Raw genomic sequence first — 20,592 nt, 5'->3', positions numbered from 1 at the left:
AACAAATTATGGCTGGAGTACCACATCAAAGATGACGTCATCATTATCGCCCTATATACACAATGAAGAGTTGAAATATGCCAAAGTTCCAATTTTCTTTGTTGAGTAGTTTTGAAGAGAAAAAAAAAAAAGATGTCCAAATTTTTCCCTTTAATCAAATATGGCTGATATACCATGTGACCGAGGACAGCAGAGTTATCAATAAAATATGATTCATGGGGAGTCCCTCCAATGTTTAAAGTTTCAAAATCAGACAAACGGTTGCTGAGGGGAAAAAAAATCAAAGTGAAACACACGCACACACCAATAGTCATGCAACCTCTTCAGGGCGAGACTAATAAACAAATTCCTAATTTTTGAAATTAAATAAATAGATATTAAGCAATTATAGTTCAAGTATCGCAATGAAATGAATGAGGGAGAAAAATGAAAAATACACCCGTGCGGGAGTGACGGTCATCTCTGCCAGAAAATATATAGCCTCCTGAAGGTAGGGCAGTTTTTGCAAACTTTGAAGTCACGTGACGTGAAAACGAAAGCGAAATTCGAAAATCCGTCCTGATCAAATTTAGATATTGTCCCATAGATTCATATGCCGCAATCAAATTCAACATCGCTTGAGAAATGTAGGAGGAGATAGATTTTGAAAATCGTCATCTTCACATTTTTTGCCAACTTTGAAGTCACATGACACGAAAACGAAAGCGAATATCGAAAATCCGGCCCGATCAAAATTTAGATATTGTCCCATAGATTCTTATGCTACAATCAAATTCAAGATCGCTCAAGAAATGGCGGAGGAGATAGAATTTGAAAATCGTCATTTTCGCAACTTCAAAGGCCTCGTGACCTTGACCTTGAAAGTCATACCATTGTGTACGTCTCATCGACCTCTATCAGGATCACGAATGACCAGATCTCCCGCTTCAACTTCATTGTGAACGGACGGACGGAAGGATCGAAGGACATCGACACCCATATTATTGAGGTCATGCTCGAAGAGATGACCTAAAAAGGGATAAAGTTTAAAATAATGTTTTTTTAAAAAATTGAGAGAATCAAGATGGGAGGAGGTGTAATCTACATCGTGAAACAAAATGTAACAATCTCTCCCAAGTTTACCTCCCACATGGATGAAATATGAAGAGAGCAACATGTATGCAATATTGCACTCCCCCCTACCCCCCACAGCCTGGCTTCTCTAAACAGCTGGGAGTCAAAAAAATATCTGTCATATCTATCTGACATATCTGTCAAAAAAAGCCGGAGTCCCTAAATCCCTACTTCCACCTTCCCCAATCACACATTGCTCCCAACAACAGGTGAACTTCTCCCACACAAAAGTTGAAAGTTCTTAGTCAATGTTGAAACATCTTCTGCAACAGGATCCGGTGGTATTGGCGCTCACCCTCAAAAAATCTGGAGTTTAGCACAATCTCTCCTTGCTCTTCTCGAATCCCCTCAGAAAATTGCCATCCTTAATGTTAGATAGTTACCACCGTCACCCCCAGCCACAAGAAAAAGGTGCCAAGACTGATCCCCTCAACTATATTGCAGAAAAGTTAAAGATTTGGATAAGAGGTCAGCATTTTCTCAATCGTAATCGACGTGATGGAATCTATTATTGCTGCAGTCCTCAAGTCTTACCTTTCATCGAGGACTTTGACTTTTCAACTTCTGCCCCAGCGAATCAACCATGGACACGTTGCTTCTTCTTTGTTAACAATGAATGGACGCTTCATAATCTCACGCTGAGGGTCAGGGCAATTTCTTGCCTTTGATATCGTCCAACAGATGGCCTTGATTGCCAGGCTGACAATGGTATTTGGGGAATCCTCCTTGAATGAGTATGTAATTATTTATTTTTCTAAAAGAAAATCGTGTCACTTGTGCTACGCCCCTTCTCGTTGGCATGCTGCATCGCAATATTTTGGGACCAATCTTATTCCACATGAATGACTGCTCTCCTCCATCCTGTGCAGATCAGTACAACACCCATCTGAGAATGGAATTGCTGGCTGTAGATAATGAAGAAATACCGTCATTAGTTTGTCAGCTACGAGGAACATGTCTTTCAACACAGGAAAATCCCATGCTCTCATTCTATCTTTCCATAAAGATCAGCTGTTGACCCCCCCCCCCCCAATCACTACACTTCTATAGACAATCTCTGGAAGGCAGAGTATTTGCAGCTCCTCTGCCAAGCAACCGTAACTCGTCTTGGGTGGACCATATCTCCAAACCGGCTCCTAAAGCTGCCTATAGCCTTTATCTGAAGTACCATGGAATTTTATTCCATACGTCAGACTGGTACAGATTCTTTCCATCTCACTACCCTGCAGATGATAAAGCCCGATATTTTTTAGAATTAACAGATCTTGGGAAGAGGAAAAAGTCCCAAGGTCTACTTCTTGTCCATCACCAGCACGTTGGTGGACTCTTGGTTTAATATTTCCTCACTCCACCAACCCTCTTTTCCCTCTATCCATACCCAGGTTGCATGCACACGGTGAACCTCCCTCAGTCAAAGCTGGATGCTCAACTTTCAGTCAGCTTTTCTCTCATCTGTGAAACCCCCTCTGTGCTTGTTCTTTCATGTTCCTCCATGCAGTCTTAAAAGATTGCTGCACCTCACGACCTCAACGTTTCACCCATACCAAACTCATGATTGCTTTCGACTCTCCTTCAGCCCTCACCCATTTCCCCACAGAAACTCCCATTGTAATATATTTTGCATCAGTTTACCCCACGCACGTACGAAGCAAAAAGCAAGGTTAAACAATTGGTTTATTTTCTGTTTGTCTATCTGTCCACAGACGTCAGCAGTTTATGATCGAGGAACAACTAGATGTCAATTGGATTTTATATTTTGAACACTGTAGAACATGAAGCAGAACACAAACCTATAGTTTATCAGTATTTTGGTGCTGGATTTGGCAAATTGTATGGAATCTCATCCCGATCGCGCATGCGGAGAGATGAGCGAGGTTTAAAAAAAGTCAATTTGCATGTCTGGCACTCAAACAAAATTGATAAATATTCCAAACAGGAAACAGACTGTTTTTAGGGATGTCATAAAGGGCAAACAACAGGAATGAAGAACTAATGCAAACACATTAAATAAGGCGGTGTAAAAGACAGCGCATCAATGGTGGTAAACTTCCAAATATATTATATATATATATACTAGCAATACCCGTGCACATGCACGGGATAGCAGTACAACATAGTTGGTAGCAGACGACAGACCGTACACGGGGAATGACAAAAATACGCATTGTGCAAAATGCAAGTGGTACTATGGAACGCCAAGACTTCCCAAACATTGTCGGCATGTCCGCTAAGTGCCACAGCAATTTTATAGGGATTGTGTGACGGCGAGCTGAGTTTTTAGTGTGCAAGCTTGGTATTATTATAGAGATAAAGAGATATACAGTATATATATATATATATATATATATATATATATATATATATATATATATATATATATATATATTCTGCAGCCTTTAAAATCTATATTTTATTTAAATTTAATTCTACACTTGGAACACAAATCACTTTGTCACTTCCAAAAAAACCCTCCAGTTGTGCAAGACTTGGCCAAAATATGCCATTTGACGTCATCTCGACCAATCAAATTTGCTGCTCGTTCTCTCATCATTGGGGATCGAGATTCAGACAAAATGGCAGGTCGTAAGAAATATAGATTGTGCTCAGAAATACAATAAGCAAGGGTTTAAAAGACCCTTCTGATATCCTTTTTCTCAAGATTGCATGGGAGTAAGGTAGTCTGAACTCTATTAATCCATTCTCAGCTCGTCTTAACCCATCAATCCACAACCTTCTGCAGCTTAGCTCTTCCACGTGCCTTGAATTCTATACATTCAAAAGTTCTGAAGGGGAGTGTGACAGATGAAGACTCACCGACAATCATCGTGATAAATACGTCCCGGTACAGGATACCAAATGGCAAGACTTTATGCCAGGTCTCCACTCCCAAGTATGCGGTGGTGATGAATACCACAGAGATAGTCTGTCAACAAAGCAACCCACCACTGCACCTGAAGCCACCTCCAACAAAGGCCGAGAGCTTTGATTATGAATCACAAAGAGGGGAAAATTTCACATCAGGACCGCAAACCAAAAATCATAGCAAACCTTTATTTTCAAAAGAGGCTGTCAAAAATAAAAACATCGATACATATCCCATGCATCTCCCAATGTTGATTTAAATACAAAAAGTTTATTTTTAAACATTTAAAATATGTGCCCCTAATTATTATATTTTCCAGTATTTGACTTTTTGTCCCCGGGCAGGGGGCGGTGCCAAAAATGACAAGACACTTGCACATTCTTTCCACGTGGTGATCGTTAATTACCAAATTTGGTGAATTTCTGCCCAATATGTTTGAGGAAATGGTGCGACAGAGACAGACAGACAGACAGACCCCATTTATTTTTCAAAAAGCATGGGGATAACAAAAGAGCAATGGCATTTCTATGCCTGGTGTTGGCTTAATGGTTAGGGTGGTGGGCTTGGGATCCGAGGATCCTGAGTTCAACACCCACTTGGCTGTTGAATTAATACCAGCTGGGGTTGACTATGCCTGTCATCCTTCTGAGGTCAGCAAAATGAGTGCCAGCTTGCTGGTATCCTGTGTTGGAGCGGTGACATGTCCAGGATGGTTTCCAATAGCCAAGGAGACCGCTTAGGCAGCACCAATGCTCTGCACAGAGTATGGTCCCGATGGAATGGCATTTCTTGGAGCAGTGTATCTTGTTCCAAGAACTTCCTGAACTCACCCCTCATAGACTAATAAATAAAATTAGCAACCATTCAACACGAGGTAGCTTTCTTACCAGCTGGCTGACGTCATAACCCCACGGCAGGAAGAGGACACCCGTGTTGTACTTCTCAACGTGGGACAGAGTGAATGTGGCCAAGACGATGTACAGCAGGACAAGCAGGACGCCGGGTGGAACACCCTTGTTGCCGGCACGGCTGAACACCGAATAGACGGTGGCTACAAACAGGCAACACGCCCAACTGTCCAACCCGTGGTCGAAAAGCTCTCCCAAGGGGGTGCTGGATACTGTGCGCCGAGCCTGCTTACCGTCCACTCCGTCTGGTCGGGTAAAAAGGTGAAACGATCACTGGCCCGGTGTGTGAAAAACTTGCATTGTGCAAACATTGTACATGGCATCTGAGAAGTAAAACTTACCCAAAGTGTATGCTGTGAAATTGAGAATCCCAGTGGCAACCCAAATCCAAGCTGGAATATGCTTTTGATCCGGAGCTGCGAACGTGGGATCAAAAGTTGGAGGGGAGGGAGGGGGGAGAGGGGATGAGTGACAAGTGGAAGCGTTACAAAATCATGTGCAATATTTTTAAGAGCTCCCTCTACATCTCCAGCTGAACTACAACACAGTAAGTAATACAATCATCAAAACTTCAAATTATGATTATTAGCATTTGCTGCGAAACAGTCACAAGCTTCACGATTCTCTTTCTTCAGGGTTATTTTCAGTGAGCACGCTCCCCCCTCCCCCCCCCCTTCCTTGCCTGGATACTGGGTGTGTACACAGGATTCGAGTCAATTACATTGATGGCAGCGATTTGGGTTAAAATAATTAAGGATATCTGCGAGCAGCTTTGTATGAAGGTAGTCCATATCATGCGTCACAGTGAAACGCACCAATTTGGATATCCTCATATCAGCTGCTCTGGAGTCTTTAGTTATTACTCCAAACAAAGGTGATCTTGTCATCCAAATACATAGTGCACTCGCCTCACAAGATGTGCTGTACGTGTAAAGGATGAATACATCTCATGTTGTAAAGAGCAAATTGTAAAACAACACACTTCATTCAGAAAATGGGTTTTAAAAGCTACAGGATTATGGTTGATTGGCTTGTTGTTCCCATCCGAGCAATGAGCTCGCGATGCCGGGATTCCAGGTTCAAACCCCACATCGACGACAATGGATGAAAAGAACAGAACATCAAAATCGAGGTCCGATAACCACCGTGGTAAAGCAAGGAGAAGTCGACGCTAACCTTTCCGCACCCACAATCACGCATTTCATGCAGCAGGGGCAATGCCTGTACCTGAAGCGGAGAAGTCAAAGTCGAAGTAAGCCAACAGCAGGTAGTTGAGCATGAGAAGCAAGAAGCCCAGGAATGTGAGCAGGTTTGGAGCTACCCAGGTGGGCAGCAACTAGTTTGAACAGAAACAGCCTTTGTTGCAAAACAGCAGGACAAGCAATTTTCAAATATTCCACAAGTAACGACTGAAGGCAAAGTGTTTGCCAGTTACAAAAACCTTCCCTTTTTTTTTTTGTTTTTTTTTTTTTTCAGGGGAATTTTGTTTTTCCTTGAAGACACAAAAATATTCAACAAATAAATATATATATATATATATGTATTTATAAAAAGGAAATCGATCAATTATCACAGCAACTACGGAGTAGATAAGATAACCTGCAAGACCACTTAAAGCGACGTTTTGTCGAATAAGCACTTCTATTCATGGAGTGGGCTTTCGAACGTACAATTAACATCAAGCTAAATATTATTCGCACAACTTTTGGAATACGCAATTTTAAATGATCGGCAATTTGAACAATACATTCGACCACCAGCCCCCCCCCTCCACCTTCCTCAGCCCCCAACCCCTCCAGCCCTTCCAGTTACATCCATTTAATCTATTTTTTCACCCAACCCTCCCTAATGTCTGCATTCTCCTTACAAGATGTCCCTTCCACGTTATTCGATCAAGTCTTAAATTGACACGAAGAAGTCAAATGGGCTATCCAACACCATTTAATTCAAGTTGTGAGAAAAAAAAAAAATCAAATAAATAAAAAAGCTGTTTAAAATTGAGATTCCCATTGAACAAAGATCAGTATTGGCCTTAAACCAATTTCTTCAGAACTTCAGACAATGCCAAAGGTACATGGACCTTAAAATATAATTTTAATTAACTTAACTCAATTTGGCCATGGGTGTGGGATGGCCCAGTTTACTCCTCAACAAACAGCAATGGAAGCAGAACCACTTACCGTCGTGAGGAAGTTCCAGAAGGGGTGCATTACGAACACGGACAGGGGATTTGTGTCCACGGCGCTGTACTGGAGGACAACAACAATGTTCAGTTATGTGTGGAACACTGGCAAGAACTACCTCGACAGGTAACACGACTGAAGACAAAGGATACTTTTATCAGACAGTGGTTAGAAATAGGTATGGCTCAGGAGGAAGCTTGGTGTTGGCTTAACAGTTAAGGTGGCTGGCATTATATCTGAGGGTCTCGAGTTCGAACCCCTGTCGTTCCATTGAAATATCATCAGGTGGGTTGACTCAGCCTTTCATCCTTCCGAGGTCGGCAAAATAAGTGCCATCTTGCTGTGTTAATAAGCCATTTGAGTATCCTGCGTCGGAGTGGTGACGCATCCAGGATTGTACTCCTCAAGAAAATGAAACCTCCTCGGCAGCGCAATGAGCCTCACGGCATGAAAGGAATGGTTATGACTAAGGAGGTACAAATTGACATTTCATCCGTTGCACATTGTGAAAGCTGCTCAACAATAATGTTCGATTCCTGTTGCAGATTACACAGACAAAATAGTATTTTTGGGTGGCCTTGACAATGGAAAACACACATGGGTTTGCTATTCACTCCTAAATCCACAAAAAAAAAAAAACGATTTAAAAAGGAACAACGCAGCAATCAATTATAAACCATTACAAGGTTACAGTTACTGGCTTCCTCTTCTCTGGAAACCACTAACCCACATGTTTCTCAACAGAATATTGTCGTATCCAGGGGGTTTAAACCCTATTTATGAAATACATTTAAACCCGGGTGTGCCTCCTGCACAGACTCAAATACAGACAAAGAGAACACAAAATAAAAATAAAAATAAAAACCTTCCCTTTTAACTATTGCAGCAATTAAATTGGCCCCGAGCTGATCCATGTGGAACTGGACTCGAGTGAGGGGCTTCTCTCATAGCGGGACAAACGTGCACGCCAGGCAATCCGCGACAAGCACTCCACATCAAGGCTCAAAGCCCCAGTGCAACGGCTTCGTGTGCAACTGATCGTCCTCACCGACCCGACTGAAGCAAAAGGCCGGTGTCTTACTGGACCACGCGAGCCAAAATCTCAACACAAATTCAATGGCCGAGTCGTCCTCCTCGGTGAGCGCTTAACCTCTGCTCTCGCCTCTCCAAACAATGTTCCTCGTTCCCCCACTCTGATCACGGCTCTCCCAAAATGCGCACGCAAACTCCTCCCTTCCTCTGAAAATGCACAACCTTTTCTTATTACTTTGATCATGCCGATATATCTCCCCCGACTCCGGGGCGGGGCCTGCACGCACCAAACCTGGTAAGCCAGCTTCTGACGTCACGCCCATCAATCGTCCCTTAGGGGTGTGACTTCGTTAGTCGTTAACCTTTGAAGGCAGGGCTTTCTTCCCATTTGTTGTGGTTTCAGGGACGCGTTCCACACCCTTATTAACGATCTTGAAATATATATATATATGTATATATATGTATATATATATGTATATATATATATATACATATATATACATATATATATATATATATATACATATATATACATATATATATATATATATATGTATATATATATATATATATATATATGTATATATATATATATATATATATATATATATATATATATATATATATATATATATATATATATATACATATACACATATACATCACAGAAGGGAATCACATACTGGGGAACTTATTCTTACTCCCTCAGCTAATTAACACCACACCACCCCTCGTGTGGTGACACGCAACACTTAAGCTCACAGGTTCCCTACTTACTCACATTGAGATGCCTCCTACTCGTCCACGGACTAAGCAACTCAACACAATCACAATGCTATATTCCCTCTTAGATTCTTCCATCTACCCCCACAATCGTAACAATATTTTCATCTCTTCCTATTGAGCCTGCAGTTCCCCAAGGTAGTGTTGTAGGCTCCCATCCTATTTATAATCTTCATTAACGATCTCCCTGGAAAATCCTCTTTATGTCGTTGCTGAAGACTCCACAGGCAGGCTCCAGACTCTTCCTCTTCAGACCTTGAAATAAATAAATAAATCACAAACTGGTCAAACACTTGGTCTCCCTGTCTACCTGTCTCACTCTCCAATTCTCTTGAAGAAGTTCACCCTCTTAAACTTTTGTATTGGAGCATCACTATGATCTTTCTTGGGCAAACCATATTTTAAAGATGGCCTCCAAAGTCAGCCCCCGAATGGGCATCCTCCATCATACAAAGTCCTTCCTTGGCACACCTGAACTCCGATCCTTCTACAAGGCCTTCCTCCGCAGTGTGATGGAGTACTGCTCTCCCCTCGGGGCTGGCTCACCTGCTTTCCATCTTGAGTCCCTGGAAACCTCCAAGATTCCTGGAATCTCTCGTGATGAACCAGAGTCTATTGGTGTATTACTTTCCATCACAGACAGGTTGGTGGTCTCACTATCTTGCACCCCCTCCTCCCCCCCCCCCCCATTTCTGCAGTTGAAACTCTCTGGATCACTGGTCAACCCCACTCATTACAACAACTTCCACATTCTCTTCAATCTCATCCTTCCATCCAGGCCTTCAAGACAGCTGTTCAGCACCATGCACCATCTCAGATCATGCCCCATCCAAAAGCATAATATTCTCTACAGCTGCTATCTTCCAAATTTTTTGTTTCCCCCCTCACTAAGAAATTACTTTTGTGTCCATCTTGTTCACCTCATGGTATCCTACCTTATTCCCCATTTGTCCAAGTACCCCTCTATTTTGTCCTTAAAGTTTCAACCATGCTGTTGGTGTTCCCCACTCCCCCCCCCACCTGTTTTTGCAGTTCCTTTTGTTTTGTTGCATCCTGATCCGTTCAGTGTTGTACCTCTTCAACGAGCCTCGACTTGTGCACAAAAATAAAGATCACCTGCCAGGTCCTGACATAAGTACAACCGGTAACAACCACTACCACCACCACCACCACCACCACCACCACCACCACATCCTCATGACTTATTCAACATCAACCCATCTCATCACACATCGAAAATGCATCCAAGGCTTGATTGGCAGAAAATACATTAAACTATCTCAGCATACATCTTGCCTGACACGTCACGCACTTCGCTCGGCCAGGCCACACCTCCCCCAAACCCTAGATCCGTCCACGACGCAAACCCTCTATTATGTATCTCACTCCTGAAGGAATACATTCATCTCCACATTCCCTCATTAACCCACAAACTAATAATAAACCAAAGTCCCATTATAATAAATATCAATTATTTTACCTTTTGCAGACAATAAACATCTTCAAGGTTTAGTGTGTGCGTGTCTGTGCGTGTCTGCGCGTGTCTGCGCGTGTCTGCGCGTGTCTGCGCGTGTCTGCGCGTGTCTGCGCGTGTCTGCGCGTGTCTGCGCGTGTCTGCGCGTGTCTGCGCGCGCGTGTCAGTGCGCGCGTGTCAGTGCGTCAGTGCGCGCGTGTCAGCGCGCGCGTGTCAGTGCGTCAGTGCGCGCGTGTCAGCGCGCGCGTGTCAGTGCGTCAGTGCGCGCGTGTCAGCGCGCGCGTGTCAGTGCGTCAGTGCGCGCGTGTCAGCGCGTCAGCGCGCGCGTGTCAGCGCGTCAGCGCGCGCGTGTCAGCGCGTCAGCGCGCGCGTGTCAGCGCGTCAGCGCGCGCGTGTCAGCGCGTCAGCGCGCGCGTGTCAGCGCGTCAGCGCGCGCGCGTGTCAGCGCGTCAGCGCGCGCGCGTGTCAGCGCGTCAGCGCGCGCGCGTGTCAGCGCGTCAGCGCGCGCGCGTGTCAGCGCGTCAGCGCGCGCGCGTGTCAGCGCGTCAGCGCGTCAGCGCGTCAGCGCGCCAGCGCGCGCGTGTCAGCGCGCGCGTGTCAGCGCGCGCGTGTCAGCGCGTCAGCGCGCGCGTGTCAGCGCGTCAGCGCGCGCGTGTCAGCGCGTCAGCGCGCGCGTGTCAGCGCGTCAGCGCGCGCGTGTCAGCGCGTCAGCGCGCGCGTGTCAGCGCGTCAGCGCGCGCGTGTCAGCGTGTCAGCGCGTCAGCGCGCGCGTGTCAGCGCGCGCGTGTCAGCGCGCGCGTGTCAGTGTGTCAGTGCGCGCGTGTCAGTGCGTGTCAGTGTGTCAGTGCGCGCGTGTCAGTGTGTCAGTGTGTCAGTGCGCGCGTGTCAGTGTGTCAGTGTGTCAGTGCGCGCGTGTCAGTGTGTCAGTGTGTCAGTGCGCGCGTGTCAGTGTGTCAGTGCGCGCGTGTCAGTGTGTCAGTGTGTCAGTGCGCGCGTGTCAGTGTGTCAGTGTGTCAGTGCGCGCGTGTCAGTGCGTGTCAGTGTGTCAGTGTGTCAGTGTGTCAGTGTGTCAGTGCGCGCGTGTCAGTGTGTCAGTGTGTCAGTGCGCGCGTGTCAGTGTGTCAGTGTGTCAGTGCGCGCGTGTCAGTGTGTCAGTGTGTCAGTGCGCGCGTGTCAGTGTGTCAGTGTGTCAGTGCGCGCGTGTCAGTGTGTCAGTGTGTCAGTGCGCGCGTGTCAGTGTGTCAGTGTGTCAGTGCGCGCGTGTCAGTGTGTCAGTGTGTCAGTGCGCGCGTGTCAGTGTGTCAGTGTGTCAGTGCGCGCGTGTCAGTGTGTCAGTGTGTCAGTGCGCGCGTGTCAGCGTGTCAGTGTGTCAGTGCGCGCGTGTCAGCGTGTCAGTGTGTCAGTGCGCGCGTGTCAGTGTGTCAGTGCGCGCGTGTCAGCGTGTCAGTGCGTCAGCGCGTGCGCGTGTCAGCGCGTCAGCGCGTGCGCGCGTCAGCGCGTCAGCGCGTGCGCGCGTCAGCGCGTCAGCGCGCGCGTGTCAGCGCGTCAGCGCGCGCGTGTCAGCGCGTCAGCGCGCGCGTGTCAGCGCGTCAGCGCGCGCGTGTCAGCGCGCGCGTGTCAGCGCGTCAGCGCGCGCGTGTCAGCGCGCGCGTGTCAGCGCGTCAGCGCGCGCGTGTCAGCGCGCGCGTGTCAGCGCGTCAGCGCGCGCGTGTCAGCGCGTCAGCGCGCGCGTGTCAGCGCGTCAGCGCGCGCGTGTCAGCGCGGGCGTGTCAGTGTGTCAGTGCGCGCGTGTCAGTGCGCGCGTGTCAGTGTGTCAGTGCGCGCGTCAGTGCGCGCGTGTCAGTGTGTCAGTGTGTCAGTGCGCGCGTGTCAGTGTGTCAGTGTGTCAGTGCGCGCGTGTCAGTGTGTCAGTGTGTCAGTGCGCGCGTGTCAGTGTGTCAGTGTGTCAGTGCGCGCGTGTCAGTGTGTCAGTGCGCGCGTGTCAGTGTGTCAGTGTGTCAGTGCGCGCGTGTCAGTGTGTCAGTGTGTCAGTGCGCGCGTGTCAGTGTGTCAGTGTGTCAGTGCGCGCGTGTCAGTGTGTCAGTGTGTCAGTGCGCGCGTGTCAGTGTGTCAGTGTGTCAGTGCGCGCGTGTCAGTGTGTCAGTGTGTCAGTGCGCGCGTGTCAGTGTGTCAGTGTGTCAGTGCGCGCGTGTCAGCGTGTCAGTGTGTCAGTGCGCGCGTGTCAGCGTGTCAGTGTGTCAGTGCGCGCGTGTCAGCGTGTCAGTGTGTCAGTGCGCGCGTGTCAGCGCGTCAGTGCGTCAGCGCGTCAGCGCGTCAGCGCGTGCGCGTGTCAGCGCGTCAGCGCGTGCGCGTGCGCGTCAGCGCGTCAGCGCGCGCGTGTCAGCGCGTCAGCGCGCGCGTGTCAGCGCGTCAGCGCGCGCGTGTCAGCGCACGCGTGTCAGCGCGCGCGTGTCAGTGCGTCAGTGCGCGCGTGTCAGTGCGCGCGTGTCAGTGCGCGCGTGTCAGTGTGTCAGTGTGTCAGTGCGCGCGTGTCAGTGTGTCAGTGTGTCAGTGCGCGCGTGTCAGTGTGTCAGTGTGTCAGTGCGCGCGTGTCAGTGTGTCAGTGCGCGCGTGTCAGTGTGTCAGTGCGTCAGTGCGCGCGTGTCAGTGTGTCAGTGTGTCAGTGCGCGCGTGTCAGTGTGTCAGTGTGTCAGTGCGCGCGTGTCAGTGTGTCAGTGTGTCAGTGCGCGCGTGTCAGTGTGTCAGTGTGTCAGTGCGCGCGTGTCAGTGTGTCAGTGTGTCAGTGCGCGCGTGTCAGTGTGTCAGTGCGCGCGTGTCAGTGTGTCAGTGCGCGCGTGTCAGTGTGTCAGTGCGCGCGTGTCAGTGTGTCAGTGCGCGCGTGTCAGTGTGTCAGTGTGTCAGTGCGCGCGTGTCAGTGTGTCAGTGCGCGCGTGTCAGTGTGTCAGTGTGTCAGTGCGCGCGTGTCAGTGTGTCAGTGTGTCAGTGCGCGCGTGTCAGTGTGTCAGTGCGCGCGTGTCAGTGTGTCAGTGCGCGCGTGTCAGTGTGTCAGTGCGCGCGTGTCAGTGTGTCAGTGCGCGCGTGTCAGTGTGTCAGTGTGTCAGTGCGCGCGTGTCAGTGTGTCAGTGCGCGCGTGTCAGTGTGTCAGTGCGCGCGTGTCAGTGTGTCAGTGCGCGCGTGTCAGTGCGCGCGTGTCAGTGCGCGCGTGTCAGTGCGCGCGTGTCAGTGCGCGCGTGTCAGTGCGCGCGTGTCAGTGCGCGCGTGTCAGTGCGCGCGTGTCAGTGCGCGCGTGTCAGTGCGCGCGTGTCAGTGCGCGCGTGTCAGTGCGCGCGTGTCAGTGCGCGCGTGTCAGTGCGCGCGTGTCAGTGCGCGCGTGTCAGTGCGCGCGTGTCAGTGTGTCAGTGCGCGCGTGTCAGTGTGTCAGTGTGTCAGTGCGCGCGTGTCAGTGTGTCAGTGTGTCAGTGCGCGCGTGTCAGTGTGTCAGTGTGTCAGTGCGCGCGTGTCAGTGTGTCAGTGTGTCAGTGCGCGCGTGTCAGTGTGTCAGTGTGTCAGTGCGCGCGTGTCAGTGTGTCAGTGTGTCAGTGCGCGCGTGTCAGTGTGTCAGTGTGTCAGTGCGCGCGTGTCAGTGTGTCAGTGTGTCAGTGCGCGCGTGTCAGTGTGTCAGTGTGTCAGTGCGCGCGTGTCAGTGTGTCAGTGCGCGCGTGTCAGTGTGTCAGTGCGCGCGTGTCAGTGTGTCAGTGCGCGCGTGTCAGTGTGTCAGTGCGCGCGTGTCAGTGTGTCAGTGTGTCAGTGCGCGCGTGTCAGTGTGTCAGTGCGCGCGTGTCAGTGTGTCAGTGTGTCAGTGCGCGCGTGTCAGTGTGTCAGTGCGCGCGTGTCAGTGTGTCAGTGTGTCAGTGCGCGCGTGTCAGTGTGTCAGTGCGCGCGTGTCAGTGTGTCAGTGTGTCAGTGCGCGCGTGTCAGTGTGTCAGTGCGCGCGTGTCAGTGTGTCAGTGCGCGCGTGTCAGTGTGTCAGTGCGCGCGTGTCAGTGTGTCAGTGCGCGCGTGTCAGTGCGCGCGTGTCAGTGTGTCAGTGCGCGCGTGTCAGTGCGCGCGTGTCAGTGCGCGCGTGTCAGTGCGCGCGTGTCAGTGCGCGCGTGTCAGTGCGCGCGTGTCAGTGCGCGCGTGTCAGTGCGCGCGTGTCAGTGCGCGCGTGTCAGTGCGCGCGTGTCAGTGCGCGCGTGTCAGTGTGTCAGTGCGCGCGTGTCAGTGTGTCAGTGTGTCAGTGCGCGCGTGTCAGTGTGTCAGTGTGTCAGTGCGCGCGTGTCAGTGTGTCAGTGTGTCAGTGCGCGCGTGTCAGTGTGTCAGTGTGTCAGTGCGCGCGTGTCAGTGTGTCAGTGTGTCAGTGCGCGCGTGTCAGTGTGTCAGTGTGTCAGTGCGCGCGTGTCAGTGTGTCAGTGTGTCAGTGCGCGCGTGTCAGTGTGTCAGTGTGTCAGTGCGCGCGTGTCAGTGTGTCAGTGTGTCAGTGCGCGCGTGTCAGTGTGTCAGTGTGTCAGTGCGCGCGTGTCAGTGTGTCAGTGTGTCAGTGCGCGCGTGTCAGTGTGTCAGTGTGTCAGTGCGCGCGTGTCAGTGTGTCAGTGTGTCAGTGCGCGCGTGTCAGTGTGTCAGTGTGTCAGTGCGCGCGTGTCAGTGTGTCAGTGTGTCAGTGCGCGCGTGTCAGTGTGTCAGTGTGTCAGTGCGCGCGTGTCAGTGTGTCAGTGTGTCAGTGCGCGCGTGTCAGTGTGTCAGTGTGTCAGTGCGCGCGTGTCAGTGTGTCAGCGTGTCAGTGCGCGCGTGTCAGTGCGTGTCAGCGTGTCAGTGCGTGTCAGCGTGTCAGCGCGTCAGTGCGTGTCAGCGCGTCAGTGCGTGTCAGCGCGTCAGTGCGTGTCAGCGCGTCAGTGCGTGTCAGCGCGTCAGTGCGTGTCAGCGCGTCAGTGCGTGTCAGCGCGTCAGTGCGCGTCAGTGCGCGTCAGTGCGCGTCAGTGCGCGTCAGTGCGCGTCAGTGCGCGTCAGTGCGCGTCAGTGCGCGTCAGTGCGCGTCAGTGCGCGTCAGTGCGCGTCAGTGCGCGTCAGTGCGCGTCAGTGCGCGTCAGTGCGCGTCAGTGCGCGTCAGTGCGCGTCAGTGCGCGTCAGTGCGTCAGTGCGCGTCAGTGCGTCAGTGCGCGTCAGTGCGTCAGTGCGCGTCAGTGCGTCAGTGCGCGTCAGTGCGTCAGTGCGCGTCAGTGCGTCAGTGCGCGTCAGTGCGCGTCAGTGCGTCAGTGCGCGTCAGTGCGCGTCAGTGCGTCAGTGCGCGTCAGTGCGTCAGTGCGTCAGTGCGCGTCAGTGCGTCAGTGCGCGTCAGTGCGTCAGTGCGCGTCAGTGCGTCAGTGCGCGTCAGTGCGTCAGTGCGCGTCAGTGCGCGTCAGTGCGTCAGTGCGCGTCAGTGCGTCAGTGCGCGTCAGTGCGTCAGTGCGCGTCAGTGCGTCAGTGCGCGTCAGTGCGTCAGTGCGCGTCAGTGCGTCAGTGCGCGTCAGTGCGTCAGTGCGCGTCAGTGCGTCAGTGCGCGTCAGTGCGTCAGTGCGCGTCAGTGCGTCAGTGCGCGTCAGTGCGTCAGTGCGCGTCAGTGCGTCAGTGCGCGTCAGTGCGTCAGTGCGCGTCAGTGCGTCAGTGCGCGTCAGTGCGTCAGTGCGCGTCAGTGCGTCAGTGCGCGTCAGTGCGCGTCAGTGCGTCAGTGCGCGTCAGTGCGTCAGTGCGCGTCAGTGCGTCAGTGCGCGTCAGTGCGTCAGTGCGCGTCAGTGCGTCAGTGCGCGTCAGTGCGTCAGTGCGCGTCAGTGCGTCAGTGCGCGTCAGTGCGTCAGTGCGCGTCAGTGCGTCAGTGCGCGTCAGTGCGTCAGTGCGCGTCAGTGCGTCAGTGCGCGTCAGTGCGTCAGTGCGCGTCAGTGCGTCAGTGCGCGTCAGTGCGTCAGTGCGCGTCAGTGCGTCAGTGCGCGTCAGTGCGTCAGTGCGCGTCAGTGCGTGTCAGTGCGTCAGTGCGTGTCAGTGCGTCAGTGCGTCAGTGCGCGTCAGTGCGTCAGTGCGTCAGTGCGCGTCAGTGCGTCAGTGCGCGTCAGTGCGTCAGTGCGCGTCAGTGCGTCTCAGTGCGTCAGTGCGTCTCAGTGCGTGTCAGTGCGTCAGTGCGTGTCAGTGCGTCAGTGCGTGTCAGTGCGTGTCAGTGCGTCAGTGCGTGTCAGTGCGTCAGTGCGTGTCAGTGCGTCAGTGCGTGTCAGTGCGTCAGTGCGTGTCAGTGCGTCAGTGCGTGTCAGTGCGTGTCAGTGCGTCAGTGCGTGTCAGTGCGTCAGTGCGTGTCAGTGCGTCAGTGCGTGTCAGTGCGTCAGTGCGTGTCAGTGCGTCAGTGCGTGTCAGTGCGTCAGTGCGTGTCAGTGCGTCAGTGCGTGTCAGTGCGTCAGTGCGTGTCAGTGCGTCAGTGCGTGTCAGTGCGTCAGTGCGTGTCAGTGCGTCAGTGCGTGTCAGTGCGTCAGTGCGTGTCAGTGCGTCAGTGCGTGTCAGTGCGTCAGTGCGTGTCAGTGCGTGTCAGTGTGTCAGTGCGTGTCAGTGTGTCAGTGCGTGTCAGTGTGTCAGTGCGTGTCAGTGTGTCAGTGCGTGTCAGTGCGTCAGTGTGTCAGTGCGTCAGTGCGTCAGTGCGTCAGTGCGTCAGTGCGTCAGTGCGTCAGTGCGTCAGTGCGTCAGTGCGTCAGTGCGTCAGTGCGTCAGTGCGTCAGTGCGTCAGTGCGTCAGTGCGTCAGTGCGTCAGTGCGTCAGTGCGTCAGTGCGTCAGTGCGCGTCAGTGCGCGCGTGTCAGCGCGCGTCAGTGCGCGCGTGTCAGCGCGCGCGTGTCAGCGCGCGTCAGTGCGCGCGTGTCAGTGCGCGCGTCAGTGCGTGTCAGTGCGCGCGTGTCAGTGCGCGCGTCAGTGCGTGTCAGTGCGCGCGTGTCAGTGCGTGTCAGTGCGCGCGTGTCAGTGCGCGCGTCAGTGCGCGCGTCAGTGCGCGCGTCAGTGCGCGCGCGTCAGTGCGTGTGTGTCAGTGCGTGTCAGTGTGTCAGTGCGTGTCAGTGTGTGTGTGCCTGTGCGTGTCAGTGTGTGTGTGCCTGTGCGTGTCAGTGCGACACCTTTTTTTTTTTACTGATACAAACAAAATGCTTTCCTTTGTATTAAAGTTATTAAAGACCAAATTACTATCATGTCGGTTAATCTCCAATGAAGCCCCAAAAATCTCGCTGTGTCGGGAATTTAAACGGAGAACGAAACGAACCAGCGGCGGAAAGACCAAACAAAGTACTCGCAATCAAGACGTCACCTTGTACCGATCCAAAGCCGCCAGCTGCTTCGCCGACAGGTATCGGTACCAAAGAGCCATTGCTCCCTTCGCGTCTCACGGCCGCCTCGTGCACATTCACCGCCGGAAGTCCGCCCGCCCTCCCTGCTTCGTCCGTCTCCGATTGGTTACTTTCTCACTTTAAAATAAATTATTAATAATAGCAATAAATTATGAACCATTCCATGTATTTATATAATGTGAAGCACCTGAGCCACTTTTACTTTTACAAATACCGTCTTAAATTAAGAGGGCGAAAAATATTATTTCAAAACGACAAACAGCGTTGCCGCTTACCTATACACCGCCAAAACTGCATTTACATACTGTACTCAGTACTGATACATGTATACGCGCGCCCCGACTCGTTCGGTGGATGAAAAGTGACATTATCAGATTTTTTTCACACATTTCCATATCTTTTCGATCGCTTGGAATAAATTAACAAATACATCCAATTCAATTGTTTCACGTTCAGTGGATTAATATTTAAAAGCTGTTGTTTTTTTTCAATAAAACTTCGTTCCTTTGAATTTCTCGGCTCAAGGAAAAGATTTTGAGGCAGAACCGACAAAAATGTAACCACAGTATTATTTTCTCAAATATACCATAATCACTGTCCACAGACCACAGGTAAATGATCACACGAGCCGGGACAGCCAGCTAAATTGGTCTTTTTGAAGGACAGCGTACTCCGCAATGCTGCACCGTTTTCTGGCACAACTCTATCTGGAACTAAAGTTCGGTGTCGGATCTCGTTCCGTCGGTATCAAACTCAGCGGAGACTCCTGGAGTCTCGCAAACGGCACCGATAACCCGCTCACCCGACCGATAAAGACTATAGCTGGAGCCCCTTTTGTTGAAACTCATTAGAGACAAAGCCCCGCCCTTAAGGGCGTGGTTTATAGAATTAGAGGCGTGGTTTAGTGAATTGGAGGCGTGGCTGAAACTCATTGGAGACAAAGCCCCACCCTTAAGGGCGTGGTTTCGAGAATTGGAGGAGTGGTTTCATAAAATGAAGGCGGAGTTACATGAGGTGAAGGCGTGGTTTAGTAACGTGAGGGTTGAGACGTTTAACGATGGGATCCACACCAAAGACGAAATACTGTAATAGATATAAATAAATACAGGATATCAAATCAGCCGTCCTGTTTAGTAATCAGACGTTGATGGATTATTATTGAGGTTAGGTTACATCACAGGTTCGCAGTCATTGCGTAAGTTGATGGGCCCGATGGAGGTATTCCAGGAGTGTCCCCGAAAATGAATCCAAACGGAATCCTTTTTCTCCTGCGTCAAGGTACCTTTGTGTCCGAAGGGAACTTGCATTTCACAGGTGAAGGTGGTGGTTGCGGAAAACAGCCAATCGGATTGTGCGAAAATGTACGTCACCACCGTTTTGTCACGTGACTCCGAAGCAGCATTCCCATTGGTCCGCAGCTCAGCTCGCTGAACGTCCTCGATTGACCGGAAGTAGCGTTGACGTGGCTCGTGCTCACCGAACCTCACACGGGTTTTAAGGCACGTGGACTTTGAATGTTAAACACATTTGCTTTATTTCCGTTTTTCAATGTTGTCGTGCATAACTTGATAAAGCCAAATATATATATATATATATTTTTTAATCGACCGATGGGTTTAAGGCCTACAATGTCAATATCGTTGGTACGTTATTTTCAAACTTCTTCGATGTTAAACGTACATAAACTTTATGTATTGGTTGTCGTTTCACGATATATCTGGTTTATACTTTATGCTTGAGTTATCCAACTGATTGTTGACCATCCCTTCCCTCCCGAACCCAAGTCCTGTACATGCCAAAGTGGTCCATATGTCTTGTAACACCTGTATTTGTTACCATATTTAAATTTATTCTATTGATGTGCAAAGTAATGGAATTATATATAACTTTATTTGCAATACAAACCGTTATTTAAGACCTCATGAACATACCTGATATAACAATGCTTGCCAGCAGTAGTTTAAGAAGTCATGTGAACCACCCATTAACCACTCTTTATTTGAGTCCCTGTGATCCAAGAGTCCATCCATCCATCCATCCATCCATCCATCCATCCATTGGGACCATACTCTGTGCAGAGCGTTGGTGCAAGCTGCCTAAGGCCAAAAAAAAACATTTGTTTCCTATTGCATGGCCAAAAAAAAATTGGGTTGGTAGGTTGGGAATTTTTTTTTTGCCATGAATACATTCATATAACTCGATTAAAAATGTTTATTTTCCTTGGTGGTGGTGGTGGTGGTGGTAGTATATTAATATACATATATATTAAAAGTTTAACAGCAAGTCTATTGCACCACCACTACCACCACCACCATCACCATCACCACTGTCACCATCATCACCACCATCACCACCACAATAGGTGAAACTAACCGTGAAAAGACCGATCCACAAAGCAGTCCTCGAGCACATTTGACTCGGGCGCCACCATTATGAAATTCTCACTGATGTAACACGCGGGATTCAAAATGGCGGCGCCCGAGTCAAACGCGCACGAGTCCAAATTGTCAACAAAAATCGTGGGGTCGCATATAAAAGCAATGGGTCGGTAGGAAACCGGAAACAAACTCCTTTTTTTTGTTTGGCCTAAGCAGTCTCCTTGGCTATTTGGCACAATCCTGGACGGGTCGCCTCTCCGACACAGGATAGCAACAAGCCGGCACTCATTTTTGCCGACCTCGGAGGGATGACAGGCAGAGTCAACCCCACCTGGTATTAATTCAACAGCCGAGTGGGGTTTGAACTCGGGATCATAGGATCCCAAGCCCACCACCCGAACCATTAAGCCAACATCAGGCATATGAGCACACCCTATCTACCAGAACCCTACTGGGCAGACGGTGATGCGGATCCAGGTATATGTTAACGACAGC

General features: G+C 50.5%; 2 protein-coding genes across 5 annotated transcripts in view; one reads left to right on the top strand and one right to left on the bottom strand.

The window, feature by feature from the left end:
* LOC147017472 (ethanolaminephosphotransferase 1-like) overlaps nucleotides 1-17,814 on the bottom strand; it is a 29,951-nt gene extending 12,137 nt beyond the window's left edge. The window contains exons 1-7 of one of the 2 annotated variants that reach the window (XM_085847153.1): nucleotides 17,680-17,788; nucleotides 9,903-10,008; nucleotides 7,065-7,133; nucleotides 6,112-6,220; nucleotides 5,226-5,300; nucleotides 4,864-5,129; nucleotides 3,928-4,036 (exon numbers count right to left, since the gene is read on the bottom strand). In XM_085847153.1, the coding sequence (XP_085703279.1) occupies nucleotides 3,928-4,036; nucleotides 4,864-5,129; nucleotides 5,226-5,300; nucleotides 6,112-6,220; nucleotides 7,065-7,094 (589 nt within the window). In that variant the 5' untranslated portion in view covers nucleotides 7,095-7,133; nucleotides 9,903-10,008; nucleotides 17,680-17,788. Of the gene's footprint in view, nucleotides 1-3,927; nucleotides 4,037-4,863; nucleotides 5,130-5,225; nucleotides 5,301-6,111; nucleotides 6,221-7,064; nucleotides 7,134-9,902; nucleotides 10,009-17,679 lie in introns of both variants that reach the window. The other variant, XM_085847152.1, reaches the window with a different exon arrangement.
* Nucleotides 17,815-18,822: 1,008 nt separating this feature from the next.
* Nucleotides 18,823-20,592, top strand: part of OST4 (oligosaccharyltransferase complex subunit 4, non-catalytic) — a 22,832-nt gene continuing 21,062 nt past the window's right edge. Inside the window, exons 1-2 of one of the 3 annotated variants that reach the window (XR_015049522.1) lie at nucleotides 18,900-18,914; nucleotides 19,034-19,218. The gene's annotated coding sequence lies outside the window, so the exon portion shown is untranslated. Of the gene's footprint in view, nucleotides 19,219-20,592 lie in introns of all 3 variants that reach the window. The other 2 variants (XR_015049521.1, XM_085847151.1) reach the window with 2 other exon arrangements.

The sequence above is a fragment of the Eptatretus burgeri genome, chromosome 11 (genome assembly GCF_056783735.1).
Source record: "Eptatretus burgeri isolate ZD-2024b chromosome 11, Ebu_testis_v1, whole genome shotgun sequence".
In the NCBI taxonomy this organism is placed as follows: domain Eukaryota; kingdom Metazoa; phylum Chordata; class Myxini; order Myxiniformes; family Myxinidae; genus Eptatretus; species Eptatretus burgeri.
This window is presented reverse-complemented; position numbering and strand designations above follow the sequence as displayed.